We start from the raw sequence: 15346 nt of genomic DNA on the forward strand, positions 1-15346 counted from the left end.
AGTTTTGGCTAAACATTTGAAAAGAGCTAAATCCTCTTGGTGCTTCAGGAAATGTATGCCAGAGTTCACTGTGTTTCACTGTAATCTCTTGCACAGGTCTTTATCTAGCTGACTTGATGCACGTGTCACAAAATGGTGGCTTTGAGATATGGAACAATCTGCTTTAGGACTCAAATGCTTGAGTCCTAAAGGTAAGTGAAGAGTTCTTAAAAAGTTGGGGGGAAAATATTTGCGGTGTCACCTTTGGCTTACCACATGAGTAACTGTTGGCCTTTCCATATGACAAGCCATCTGGCATTAAATTGATAACAGTAGAACACACATATGCTCTTCTGTTGCCGTCATGCGATAAAGTATTAGCCCACAAAGCTTTTACAGTCTTCAAATGAACACAAGACTGATTTTATATATGTAGATACACACCACTACTATGGAAAAGTAAGCATGCATGACATTACAACACAGGCTGCTTTTGTTAGGCTGTCAAAAGAAGAGATCATGAACAGAGAATTGGCTTAATCATGCAGTGTCTGGAAAGCTACTCTGCTTTTCCAATTACATACATCCTGTTCCAGAATCCTGGGGGGGGGGGGGGGACAAGCAATCACAGAAACATTCCGCGTTGGGTTACTTCAGTACAGAAACATCCAGTGAAGATGGACAAACACATTGAATAACCCTACTGCTTTTGCATTAGGAGCAAAGGGTTAATATTTGCTTGAGGCCCACTTCACTTAAAATGGCTGTCACAGCTTGGCTACTTCATGCAGTGCTTTTTTCACATGTACTGCTTTAAGATATGGATTAGCTGTTGCCATGCAGTTTTCTCTGTGCTGCTACAAAATGCTAGTAGAAATTTGAGCAGAGGCATGATATGAATTGCACTGCAGGGGCCAATTCACATGGCAGGCTGCAGCACATGAACAGCTTATCACATGGAGCAACTTGCCATGAGAACAACTGTGTCAGGTAGCCATTATGTATATGTAAGTAATTTTAAAAGACTGGAAGTATCAAAGCAATGTATGTTCTTGCATGTATCTTTGTACAAACTAATAAAACAGTGTCCACTCTCTCAGCCACTAATAACAAGGAATATTATATAACTAAAGGATCTTGGACACAAGGCAGCGGAGAACTAATTTAATGCACTGAACTGTGTAATAACATTTACCCTAAGTAAGCCACAGTACAAGTGAAAGGGTGATGGAATGGGACATGGCACTGAGTTAGCCACTGCAGAATGAAATGAAAAATTCCCACTCCACTCTCTATAACGAATTCTGCAAAAACAAAAAACATAACAAGAGCTCCACCAAAGGCCGAGGAGTCCACCATCCCAATTCCGACAGTGGCCAACCAGAAATAGTAGGAAACACTAAACAACAGTTTATCCCCTGCTGATCTTTTCCAACAGCTGGTATTCAAAGGCACTGATCTTCTGATGCTGAAGGCAGCACAGAGCCATTGTGACTTCTAACCATTAGCAGCATAATCGATTTTTGAAAACTGTTCAACTTGATAGCCATTACCACTCTGAATTCTATAGCTTAGCCATGTGTTATGTGAAGAAATATGTCGTTGCTTGTCCTAAACATCCTACCATTCAGATTCAGTTAGGTTAGGCATCCTTCAGTCTCGAGAGACTATGGTGTCATGCTCTGCATGGAGGACTTGGAACAGTGTCTAGTGTGGCTGAGAAGGCCAATTCGAGAGTGATAATCCCTTCCACACTGAGGACAAATACAATCTGTACCTCGTCTAGCTCCCTGATTTTGCTGCTTTTGGGACTGCCTCTTTGCCTCAGCCTGCTGGACAAGGCTTCAGTAGATCACCCAATTCAACTAATACAGTGGTGCCCCGCATAGCGACGATAATCCATTCCAGGAAAATTGTCGCTATCCGGAATAGTCGCTATACGGAACGAAAAACCCCATAGGAACGGATTAAACCCTGTTTAATGCCTTCCTATGGGGAAAAAACTCAACGCTATGCGGAAATCCTCCATCCGGCCACCATTTTTGCTGCCCAGTATGCGAGGAAAGGGCGCAAAAATGCTGTGGGCAGCCATTTTTCTGGTGGCCATTTTGGAACCGCGATCAGCTGTTTTCTAAACGAAATGCTTACTGATCATTGCAATGCGATATTTAGCCATTCAAAACATCGCAATGCAATCACTTTTGCAATCACAAAATCCGCATCGCTATGCGGATTCGTCATTAAACGGGGTGCTCGCTATGCGGGGCACCACTGTATGAGAAATTGAGAGGGGGATCTTTCTGCATACCATACATAGTGTAATTTTATACTTGTCTACCAGTCTTCCCTTACTTACAGTTCACGTATGTATGTATATATGTATACATGCATGCCTATGTACGTATTTTTGAGTGAAATAATTAGAAGTGCACACATTATTTCAAATATTTCCATGGAACAGAATGTTTCAATAAAACAAAAGCCAAATGGCTTTTTTCCACCACCCTTCAACAACACATATCATTTGACATTTGATACAGCCACACAACTCTATCCACATGTTACAACAGCAACACAGGGAAAAACCATAGAGCAGTGGCACCAACACCAATCTGAGTCCCCCCTCCAAGGACAAGAAATGAAATAATGAACTTTGACTTCTAAGTTAATTAGAATAAATAATGCAAAATAAAAAAAGACTAGTTTCATGGAAAGCTAGGTATGGGAATATTTTTTTGGATGTGATACACAGGAAGCAACATTGGTTGGAAAGCACTAAAACCTGTGAATAATTATTCCTTACTGGCATCTGAAGCAGCGGGGTCATCCTAGAAAACTCTGAAAATATCAGTGCCAACAGAGGTCCCTGGGCTTAAGCTGAAGAAAAAGTGACAGAAATGAACTAGGGGCAGTATCTTAAATAAAACTGTGTTTCATCAGTAAGGCATGTAATGTCCTCAGATCTTCTCTAAAGCAGTCCGCAAACATCAGCTAAGAACCTACTGGAAGAGACACTGAGATCTTCTGAGATAGATCACAGTAGGGAATTAAACACATTGTGGTATACAATTCTTTTTGGGCTGTGGAGAATACTAGGAAGTGCTGGGAAGGGCAGATTTAGCACAGCAGGCAAAGCAGGAAGTACCAGCTCAAGAAAAGGCATACAGCTATCAAACAGGCAAGAGTAATCTCAGCAAGCAGTAGCACACAGGGATGGATCATGTACTTAAAAAAAAAGAACACCAGCTATATTTTTACAGTTGTGAGAATAAAATATTAAATAAAATAAAAAGACAAATAATTTCACCCAAATAAAAAGAGGTTATTCTGGAATAAGTGATCTGAGGAAAGCAATACGAAGAAAGGAGGGAACAGCAATATATTTCTGAAAGATAGCAAAGAAACAATTCTAGAATTAGGAGGGAAAAGTTAATGCAAGCTTAACTGATGAGTGTTTTTAATGAAGGATCGCATAGAAACTGCAACCCTCTCCATTTAGTAGCCTGCAGATTACTGTTGTGTATGAGCACGGCTGTGTGCATGCAGACAGACAGAGCTCAAAAATCTGACTCGGAGAAGAAAAAAGCTGTGGCATATTTCCAATTGTGCAACCTCATTTGATATTGTAATGCATGTCATTCAGAATGGTCCTTCATGCTTTTGCCGTAAGCGTGGGCAACCCTCCAGACAGACTCAAGAAATATTTTTTTCCAATGTGACACATGCTCTGAAGAGGCCTCTTACGGTGGCAACACATGACCCAGTAATGGGGTGCTGACCCTCCAGTGCAAGCATTATCTGACAATAGATTTAATCCTCTGCTAAGAACAGCAATTCAAAACAAAAAAAGTGAAGCACTCCCGCCCCCTCCTACCACCAATCCTCTCAGTCTTAGCCAGCTAAATTCCACTTCTACAGAAGCTCTCCTTGGCTTTTGCAAAAGGACCTTAGTAACTGCCTGCAGAACTTGTGTCTGGCCTAATTAATTTTATTCCAACATATAAACATTTTGGAAGGAGAAACATGCTTGTCTCACAATGGAACAGTCTGCTGACAAGGTTACAAAACCGCTAGCTCACAAATTATTCCAAGATAGCTCATGCAGCAAACAGAGAGCGTTAGGAGCAACTCATTTACAGCTCATCTAAAAAAATTAAGTAAAAGGGTATATCGCTGCTCCCATCCTCTCTAAATATCTCAAACATATACCTGAACATTGTGCAAGAGGTCAAGAAATGTGAGACTTACATTAAAGACCAGGAAATAGTTTTTTTTTTTAAATCTCTATAAAATGAATCAAAGAACAAACAGGTGAGGAGTTATTTGCTTTTACCGTATCATCATTTTATTACTGTATATATGATTTAATGTTTGAATGCCTTTGCAATCTCCTTAGGGGGTCTTATTTATTGAACTGGAAACACAGAAGATAACAATGGCATTATTAACACAGATAATAAAATTTATCAACAAAGAGATCCCCTTCCCCAAAATCATTAGAACCAACGACTAACCTGTAATTAATACTTTACAGTTAGACAAAGAATTTTAAGTAATTAAAGAGTGATTTATTTCAGAGCAATCAATAGTTTCTATGGAATGCAGCCTATGTATGGGTTGTTCTGAAAGAAATGGATGTGTTCAGTGCTTGATTGTCTGAATTAGAAATTGGGAGGACATAAACCACAAACCAAAAAACCCAATTAAAGAGGATAGTTTCTGGTTCGTTTCACAAGCCAGTTTGGGGCTCCCATTTTGATGAAGCAAAAGGAAACACTGCACTCTTTTCTCTTTGGTATTTTATTTGCTTCAGCAAAAAGGGATGCCCACCCACCTCCTTCCCACTCTTGTCCCGCTACTCCTCCTTGCTTCTGTAAACCTCCCTCTCAGTCTTTATTTAGAAAGTCCTTTCCTCTGCTGTGTTAAATAGCCTCCTTAAAACCTTCCTTTCCCCCAACATTACAGTTTGCCATGTTTTCAATAAAGTCTAGAATAGCAGTTCTCAGAAGAAGATCTGAAGCCTGCATGTAGCCCACCTTTGCCCTGGAACTTTTTACGTTTTTTAAAACCTAAAATAAAAACAGATCACAAACAGAAAAGCCTGTGGTAATATGCCCTGAGAGCTTGCTAGAAAACCCACATTTCTAAATGGTTGCTTACTGACATATTTATTTTAAAAACATTTAAACCACCTTTCTCTTTTAAAAGGACCCAAAGTGGCTTGCAACAATTAAAAGACAACATATAAACTAACAGTGAGTATACAATACTAAAAGGATCAAATGAATACAACAGTATACACAGCAACACCAAAACACATTCAATGCAGAAAGATACAACAATCCATTTGAAAACTCCACTTGGCAGCCAGTCACTCAGGGAAAGCTTGCCTGAACAGGAAAGGTCTTCACCTGCTTGTGGAAGGGCAGTAAAGATGGGGGCCAACCTGGCCTCCAGTGGGAGGGAGTTCCAGAGTCTGAGAGCAGCAACAGAGAAGGCCCTCTCCAGTGTCCCCACCAAACGCACCTGTGAGGGTAATGGGGATGGAAAGAAAGGCCTCTCCGGATGATCTTAACAGTTGGGAAGACTCATAAAGGGAGACATGGTCCCTGTGACAGCCTGGACCTAAGCTGTTTAGCACTCTATAGGTACAAAACCATCACTCTGAAATTTGCCTGGAGCTGCTGTAACAAGGGGGTTAAGGTGATCCTTGTGACCAATCCCAGTTACCAATCTGGCTGCTGCACTTTGGACCTACTGAAGTTTCCTGACACTTTCCATAGACACTCCCATGTAGAGTGCTTTACTGTAATCCAGACGGGATATAATGAAGGCATGTGTCACTGTAGCCAAATCAAAGCTTTCTGGGAATGGGAGCAGCTGGCACACTTGTTTTAACTGTGCAAATACACTCCTGGTCACAACCAAAACCTGGGCATTCGAGCTCAGAGACAAATAGGAGACCCCACCCCCCCCCAGCTGCACAGTTGGTTTTTTTAGGGGGAGTTTTAATTTCACCCAGCACAGGCTGCCTCCCTGTTACCAGATCTGCCTTTCGGTCGACCAGGAGCACCTCTGCCTTGTCTGGATTAAGTTTCACTATATTCACCCCCCACATTCAGTCCATTACTGACACTAGATATTGATTTAGAGCTGAGACACCTTCCTCAGATTTAGGTGGCAAGGTTTACTATTCTTGAATTTACCAGTCCACAAAGGTAAATGACAATTCTAGTGCAATTGTACATGTTTGCGAACTTGTTTTTCAATGTTGCTGGGTCTCATTTAATAAAAACCAAACACTTGCGCCAAAACTTTTACGCCTGATTTTTGCTTATAAACTTGAGCTTGCAAGTTTGAAAAGAGGGCAAGCTTATTGCTTAAGCCTTCAGGTATTTTTACACACCACTAAAGCATCTTAAAAATAAATGAAACGCTCAATAAACAATTATATTTTTAATAACTTTTCAGGAACAAAGTTCCTCTGAATGAATGTTGATATAAAAATATGGATCATGTTTAACTGGATGTTTCCAACACAACACAGATGGTTCAACACCACCCTACAGAATGTTTGCACATAACCAACCAATTTTAAGAACTTTGCACACATGCCCTGTGATCTTTTAATCACTAGCACGGTGGCCCCCCACATACAATGCTTCACTCAACCATGCCCGATGCATTGTATCTCCTGCTGTCTACTTCATATTATATTTTACTATTTCTACTGGTGCCACTTTGAAAGAAATAATAGTTTTTTGTCCTTCCTGCAGAAGGAACTGGTATGGAGCAGAACTTCTTGATGGCAAGACCAAAACTTCAACAGGTTAAGATTTTTAGACTATCGTTCCCAGACTCCTCCAGCCAGCATGGATATTCCCCAGAACAGCCAGAGTATTCCAGGAAAAGCAGTCTAAAAATAACTTTCTCCAGCACTGGAGAATAATTCAAGATTAATGAAAACTTGGCTGGACACTGCTACTCTACATGTTAAGGCAGCTTACCTGAAAAAATAAAATTATATTTTACCACCACTACCTATAATTGTCAAAAGCGCTTTGCTCTACCATCATTGACTGCTAACTATGAGGACAGAGCACAGCTTTAGTACTGTAACGGAATGACACTATGGCTAACCCATGGGACCAACAAAGTAACAAATAGTGACATGTTGAATAGAACACAGAACAAAGAACTCCATTAACTGATGGGAGGCCACAAAGATGCAAGTGTTCTCTATAAAATATAGGGAAGGCTGGGAGAGAGCTCAATAGTTCTGTAATCTAGATCAGTGGTCCCCAACCTTTTTTCAACTGCATACCGGTGTGGGGGGCATGGTATGCTCGTGCAGGGGCGTGGCACATTCACGGGGTTGTGGTGCGCCTGCAGGGGGTTGGAGTGTGCATGCACACAGTGGCGCTCACACGCATGCATACAGCGTGCTCACAGCAGGGGGGCAGGAGATCTAGCCATGGACTGCTCCCATGTCGTGGACCAGGGGTTTGGGACCCCTGATCTAGATGATGAACACATTGCTCCCAACCCTACATGGCAATGCCAGAAAGGATCTATGCTCAGAAACCATGGTTTGAAATGATTTGAAAATCATGGTTTGTGTTATGATTTTAGCATGATATTTGAATTAACAAAGCATAATTATATCCAATAATTCACCTTCGGTACTGAATTTACAGAAGGGAATGCTGGGCAGAGAAAGAGCTCTAACTCACAATTCATCTGCCTGCTGAAGTCATGTGCTTTAGGTGTTAAACTGCAACCAGTCAAAAGCATCACATCTACACTGAGCCAATCTCTTTCCAAAAAAGGAAACTGAAAGTGTGAAATAGTCTGTATAGTTTAAAAATGCTAACATGAGAGATATATCTGTTGTTTAATCAAAGTGCTGTTAACATGTTTTTAAGAACAGATAGAAGCTTTGTTACATGATCTATATGAGCGGAATATAAAACACAGCCTCATGAATAAAATCCAAGGATAATTCAATCTATACTTCACTTTTACAGCCATCTATTTCATGTCTAAACCAACATTAGAAAGAAAGCTGTCTCCCATGAGAATGAGATTCTCTCTTCTGAGAAACTGATTATTACTGTCCCAAATAGACATGGGCACTCCGTATTTGTTTCCCAGGCTCTGCATGGTGTTCGGCTCCGTCGTCATCATCCCAATTGCAGAAGGAGCTCAGCTGATTCTTTCCCACCTCCCTGCACAGCCAACCACTCATTGGCTGAGAGGAGAGACTTGTTGTCCCGCCTCCACGCCCAAGTGGTCCAGTGTAGAGGTGTGAAGGGAAGAGCGAGCTGGGCCTTCTGCAACTGGTGCAATGACAGCGGACCAAGCACTATGTGGAATCCCGTAAGTGTAGCTGAATTAGCAGTCAGTAACATTCCATATTATAGCACAGATTCTCTTGGGTTTGGTGATGTGTTACCCTGTTTCCCAGAGTTAGAAGGCTCACACTGAACGCTATAAAAGGTTTCCTGATATCACATAGAAATATATCCCCTTCTGATTTTAATGTTCTCATATGGCAGAAGAGAAACAAGGGCACATTATAGCAACAGGACAGTGGTTATTTTATATCCTGTGAACATCAAGAAGCAACAAAGAAAATATGTAAGTAAATGCATTCATCTGTTTATTAAAGCCTTTCTTACATGCTACAGCTGGAAAGATGACAAGGACTAATTCAGACTTAGTGCTAGTTTGGCACCAGAGGAGAAAGCCTGTGCTTACAGTATATGCTCTCTTCTCCCTGTCTCTTTTCGAGTCAGTTGCATGCTCTTTAAAACACTATGTACCGTATTTTTCAGTTTATAACATGCCCATTCATAAGATACCCCCCCTACTTTTCTAACCCATAAATTAAGAAAACTTAGCTTTGAGTGTTCAGCCTCTGGGCTCAGAACATTGGATATTTTGAGTCCCTGTTGAATTTGAGCCTTTGGAACACGCTCCAAAGAGGTGTGTTCCAATTGGTTTGTACAGCATCAGCTGTCATCAGTTCCATAAGGCTTGTGATTGGAGGAAGCTAAGTCTCCTGAATGTAGGAAGCTAAGCCTTGTGACTAAAAGAAGCCTTTTTACAGAGGCAAGGTATGTGCTGTTTTGTTCTTTCCTCACCTATCTCAACTTACCTCCGTGTAAAAGACGCCCCTCAAATTTTAGTGTAATGGTTTTAGGGGAAAGTAGCATCTTATACACGGAAAAAATATGGTAATCTTTATGACTTCCAAGGCTGCATTCTATGGATTGAGAATTTGCCTTGTAAGCTTGTACCACACGCCAAACACTAACACTCATTTATAATCTTGCTTTGGAGATGCAAATATAAACCATACATTTCAAATTTTTATGCTATAGCAAAGGATGGCTTGTACAACATAGGCCTTTTGCTACATTTGAGTGCGGGGATGAATATAAGTAACAGTCTCCTTTTAAACAGTTTCATGCGGACTACATGTAAAAACATGTAAACACAGAAACAATGTTCTGTCTGTTATCTGAATGTTTGTGGCCTCTGATTAAACTCTCGCAGATAGACAATCATTGATACAGCAGCTCACTAATCAATTTTTGCCAAACATACCACTTAATCTCCCCAAGCCACTCCAAATTAGTTTTCAGACTAACCATGAATTCTTAGGCATGCAAACCAAAGGATATGCCTAAATCATGCAAAATTAACCAAGTTCTGCAGATAAAAATCTATGAAGGTTGGAAAAATTGGGATGCCAGGCAGATTTTGCTCCGCTGTTTTGAGCAAGCCATTCTGAGACCAAAAATTGAGTTAACCCTCTTTTCATCAAGTTTGTTTTAGGAGGAACCAGACACTGAAATCTCATCCACACACTATAATCTGACACTCCCTCAATGCTTTCCAACACACAGTTGCTTTGCATCACACCTTCATGGCCTTTCCCCCACTCTCCCCACCCTTTAGAGTATGACAAGGGAGCCACAATGGAATAAGAAAATTTCCTAAAGAGACTAATAACTGAGCCCAGCCATTTAAGAAAACAAGAAACGAAAACTATTTTGTGTACTTCTCCCGGCAGATCTGAACAGCCTACTGCTAAAATGTGAATGCCTTCCAGACTAATATTTCATGATATTATTGAGCTGAGAAAAACTAAAGTTTTCCTTATCAGATATGAGATGCTATAAATTGATTGTGTAGTGCAATACTGTACACATTCCCACATATTTGTACCTTCACCAGTAACCACTGTACAGTGGTGCCTTGTATAACGAGCGCCCCGTTTAACGAAGAAATTGCATAGCGACGGCTTTTTTGCCATCGCTTTTGCGATCACACTACGATCTTGCCTATGGGGAAAAATCGCTTTGCGGCGGGTGGGATCCAAACCCGGGATGCCTGAAAGGCATTCCAATCCCACCACCCTCCCCCCTCAGCTTGGATCCGAGCCGCGGCGGCTACCCCAGCCATGGCCGGACTCTAGGGAGTCCAGCCATGGCTGAGGTAGCCGCCGTGGGTCAGATCCAAGCCGCGGGGGGAGGGAGAAAACCGGATAATCCGTTCCAATTGGAACGGATTAACCGGTTTTCAATGCATTCCTATGGGAAATGGTGCTTCACATAACGATGTTTTCACATAACTTTTTTTCGGAACCAATTAACATCGTTATGCGAGGCACCACTGTACTTCTCAATGTGTAAATGATGAAATATGATGCATCCAAAGTGATACAATGGAAATATAAAAGTCAACAACAGTCAACTGCTGCTTTAGTATCAATGCTAGCTGGATAGCTCAGTGACTTCAGTACAGTGGTGCCTCGCTTTACGATTGCCCCGCATTATGACGAATCTGCTTTACGACGATCTTTTTGCGATCACAATTGCGATCGCAAAGCAATGGTCTAAATGGGGGAATTTTGCTTTGCAATGATCGGTTCCTTGCTTCGGGAACCTATTCTTCACAAAATGACGTTTTTCTAATAGCTGATCGGCGGTTTCAAAATGGCCACCGGGTAATTAAAACGGCTCCCCGCTGTGTTTAGGGACGGATTCCTCGCTATACAGGCAGCGAAAATGGCCGCTGTATGGAGGATCTTTGCACGACTGTGAGTTTTTACCCCACTGGAACACACTGAACGAGTTTCAATGCATTTCAATGGGTTTTTTTAATTTCGTTTTACGATGTTTTCGCTTAACAGCGATTTTCCTGGAACGGATTATCATCGTTAAGTGAGGCACCACTGTATCTGGCTGCAGAGCTGGAAGTTGGGAAGTTCAATCCCTCACTGTGCCTCCTGGGAGAAGAGCCAGCCTGTCTAGCCTTGAGTGAGTTGTACAGTCCCAGGGCATCCCCAGAAGAAGAGACTAGTAGATCACTTCTGTGTATTCTCTACGTAGAAAACCCTGGAAAGGGTCACCGTAAGTTGGAACTGACTTGACAAGATACAATTACTGTTATTAAACATGGAGTTAATAACAGTAATTTTAAACATGTTGCAGATGTGTCCAAAGTGATGTCATCATCAAACAAGACCAAATGAAGTGGTTCAGAATCAGCAATAGTTTATACAACGACATTTTCTCAATGAACAAACATGACACTACTGTTGAGGAAAAAACAACACTGCAAAATATTCCATGCTAGGTCTGCATAATTTAAGAGGGCAAGATAGTTTAACGGTGCACATACAATACATAATGTAAGCAAATAGAGAGCGCCATTTAAGGAGCAGGAAGTCATTGTGATGGCCACACAATTGCATAGAAAACCAATCATCTGTATCATTCCCCTTCTCAATGAAAAGAATTCTGTCACTCCACTGCCTCCCGGATTTCCAGCTGGGTGCACATATGTGGCAAAATTTCCCTTGCCATGTGTCCCGTGAAACTGACACACCGATTCTTAATCAAGCTTTTGACTATGGAGAGAGTCAGTGATGCTGGACTAAATGGACCTGAACTTCTTCCTCAGGAAGAAAACAGTTCTACCTACTAAAAGTGAGGGGCGGGGAATGTTGCCAAATACATAGAACTCAAAGTTTTCCTTCTTGTCACACATACTGCTCAAGCAGCGATGCAATGTGATTCACAAAAGGGGAAAGGGAAACAGGAAAAACAAGAACCAAGACAATCCCATTTGGCAAGAAGAGACTTACCATTCACACCTTTGAGACTCCCATTAATGCCATCACCATGTTGCCTCTTTTGCGCATTCTTGAATTCCTTTAGGGATAAATAAAGGACTTTTCGTACCACCCTCTCCTCCGACCATGGAATTCCATCACTATCATCCTATGAGGGCAAGAGAAAAATACAGGAGAAACTTACTTAAATATTGAGAAACTTGAAATTAACACATGTACAAGCACACCATGCTAGTTGACAAAATATTAGCTCTTTGGTAAGACTTTTTGGTTTTAAAGGAAGAACTCTTATGTTTGTTGTGAAGTTAAAATACCACTGTGAAGTTTCCAGGAGGAAATATGACTTGAGGGACACATCAAGTCACCCATAGAAGTGCTGCTTTCTCCATTGGGTTCAGATAGCTATTCTGTACATGGCAAGCTGTATCCCTTTGGCTCTTTTATCCACCTTCTCTGTCATCCCAAACTCTTTTTCTCTTACACTTTTCACTCCACTCTTATCATTACAACTTCTTCCACATGCCAGGCACAAGGAGCTATAGCCGCACCCACCCACCCATTAGACATCTCTCTCCCTGTTCTCCTAAAACTCATTCCTTTTGCCAAATCTTTCTTAAGACAATTCTAGGCATACCTCTCCGATGCTATCTGAAACCATCCTGAACAAAATTGGCAGTTGCTTCCTTTCCATCATGCACACAAGGGTGTTCAAGGAGCACAGGTTTCCAACCCGTCCCAAGTACAAAAATCACATGGGAAGTGACCCTTAACCAAAGAAAAAACATTCTTCATCATGGAATGCTGAAGTTTTGCTATCCTGTTTCTGATGTTCTAGCCCCCCCCCCCCCCTGTTTTGCTGACTTTTTTGGAAAACAGTTCCCTGCCCTAGAGTTTCTCAAGGGCTGCACCACTGCCAAGTGAGAAGATTCGAGTTTTTTGGATGACCTTCATTTTGGAAAGCACAACCCAACTCACTGTCATAGTTCAGTAAGAAATCAAAACACTAGCAGCAGTGATCTGTTCCAGAGGGTAAGAACATTTGCACACTACAGTATATGGCAAATATGGTCAAGAAGATTATAACATCTGTATATATATACACAGTATACAGTACATTTGGGCAAGCCCTTATTACTTGGAGCTGAAAGCAAGCCACTGAACATTAAAACAACAAATGTTTGCTTTCAGTTCTATGACAGATTACTTGACTAGAGGAAAAAGAAAACAGGGAGCAAAATAGCAGTGATAGCAAAGCAAGTTAGCAATTTGGCAGAAGATGATCATTATGCGCTAGGGAAACACTGCCGCACTGCAAGAGCAGAAAATTATACCCCAATTGATTTGAACATGAAGCATATGCACGTTTGAGCCAAAATGACAGCATTGGCAGGAGCTTTGTCAAGGCAGGCATGCCCTGTGAAAATGTAATGTTTCCTGTTTTGCTAGATAAAACCAGCCCTGGCCAGTAGATTCATGACGGAAGAAGGGATGACACAAAAATGATAATGACGGATAGAATGACAAATAAAATACATTATCCTGTTCAAAGACCAACAGGCTGCTCTCGTGGAGTGCTGGTGGCTCAGAAGTTGAACCCATACAGGAGAAAGAGCCCGAATTGCAGCTTTTCCCAGCATCACCATCAGTCCTGGGAAGAAGCTATGAACAAGAAGGGATGATATCCCTCTTGCTTCTGTGTTGAAGAAGCAACATCACTGTCAAACCCTGGAGTTACAGAACTGAACTACAGTAGTCACAGCCTGATCACTTAGACATGCAATATCACCATGTTGTACTTCACCTGATAACAAGAGAGCTGAGAATCACAATAAATTAAAAGATCTATGAGTGCATCATGTGGAAATATCTTATTTCACAAACTATAATATTTATATTGGTACTGAATCATTCAGATAAAATAGGAAACACACAGAGCTAAATCACACTGGTAATTCCAGATAGAATTGACCCACTGAATGGGACACGGGAGAGGCCCTTCTCTGTTGCTGCTCCCAGACTCTGGAACTCCCTCCCACAAGAGACCATCCCTGCCCTTTTCCAACTGTGTCTTAATAGAAAAACTAACCTGTATAGCCTTGGATAAGCTGCACAGTTCCAGACTGCCCACGCCCCCCCCCCGAAAAAGGAAATGGCAAATCACTTTTTGTACTTTTATATCTAGGAAAGGCTTGCTCTTAAATCAGAATAATCTTGACATTGTGGAATTATATTCTCCAGTAAGCCATGCTTGCTATGATTGAAGAAGCATGGGGGAATGGCAACAAATTCATGCCCAAACGGATATGTGATTGGTAGAGGGGATTATATGGTCCTGCACCACACCCTTCATCCCTCAGCCATTGTTAAGTATGACATGCAGACAAGGTCAAATAGGTTATAATTTCTTTACCCTATGTTTTCCATCTTTTGTATTTTTCAAAAGGAAATACTAAACAACAAATTCTTTTGGATGTTTACTTCTGTGCAAGTGAAAGTTGTCACAACTCATTATGGTTAACTAATAAAATGCTAGGCATGTGACTGACAGACAGGTGGTACCTCATTAGTATAGCAATTTCTGTCATTCCTCTTGCATTTGTGTAAATATCCAGTAGGATTCTGGCCAGTGGAAATTAACCAACATACCAACATTCAAGAGAAGGATTTCCTTATTTCTGCTGTTTTACAGAAATAACACATTGAACATGATTAGGAGTCCCATGGTACAGTGATTAAGCTGTTGTACTACAGCCAAAGCTCTGCTCAAAACCTGAGTTCAATCCCAACAGACTCAGGTAGACGGCTTGAGGTAGATTCAGTCTTCCAACCTTCCGAGTTCAGTAAATTGAATGTCCAGCTTGTGCGCAGGGAAGGGGGGACAATGCGTAGCCTGCATAATTAAACTGTAAACCTCCCACAGAAAGCTTCAAGTGCTATGCGGCGCGATATAAGCAGCACATTTTGCTTTTTGCTTTGACTACCAACTACATGTTGATTTGTAGGTCTCTTCCACTCATTATCAGGGAAGGGGGATTCCAAATCCCAGAATTCTCCAGGCAAAATTCTGAGAGTTGTAGTCCACAGATAACACTTGCAGACATCTTCATTTCACTCACCTGGAGAAAGGCTGAGTCCTCTTCTAGGCCTTAAGTCCTGCCCCAATACATCCTGGGCAGAAGCCGCAATCGTGCTTTCCTGGGGGTGGTAGTTCTTCAGGAG

The 15346-nt window shown here is 41.5% G+C and overlaps 1 protein-coding gene and 1 long non-coding RNA gene across 3 annotated transcripts in view; one reads left to right on the forward strand and one right to left on the reverse strand.

The window, feature by feature from the left end:
• Positions 1-15346, reverse strand: part of JARID2 (jumonji and AT-rich interaction domain containing 2) — a 239667-nt gene that overhangs the window by 102138 nt on the left and 122183 nt on the right. For both annotated transcript variants that reach the window (XM_020798586.3, XM_078393492.1), the window contains exon 2: positions 12140-12275. In XM_020798586.3, coding sequence (XP_020654245.3) covers positions 12140-12275 — 136 coding nt within the window. The remainder of the gene's footprint in view (positions 1-12139; positions 12276-15346) is intronic.
• LOC144589226 (uncharacterized) lies at positions 57-7000 on the forward strand. Its single transcript, XR_013545212.1, has 2 exons — positions 57-191; positions 6756-7000. It is a non-coding gene; the product is annotated as an uncharacterized LOC144589226 (long non-coding RNA).

The sequence above is a fragment of the Pogona vitticeps genome, chromosome 4, assembly GCF_051106095.1.
Source record: "Pogona vitticeps strain Pit_001003342236 chromosome 4, PviZW2.1, whole genome shotgun sequence".
NCBI lineage: Eukaryota > Metazoa > Chordata > Lepidosauria > Squamata > Agamidae > Pogona > Pogona vitticeps.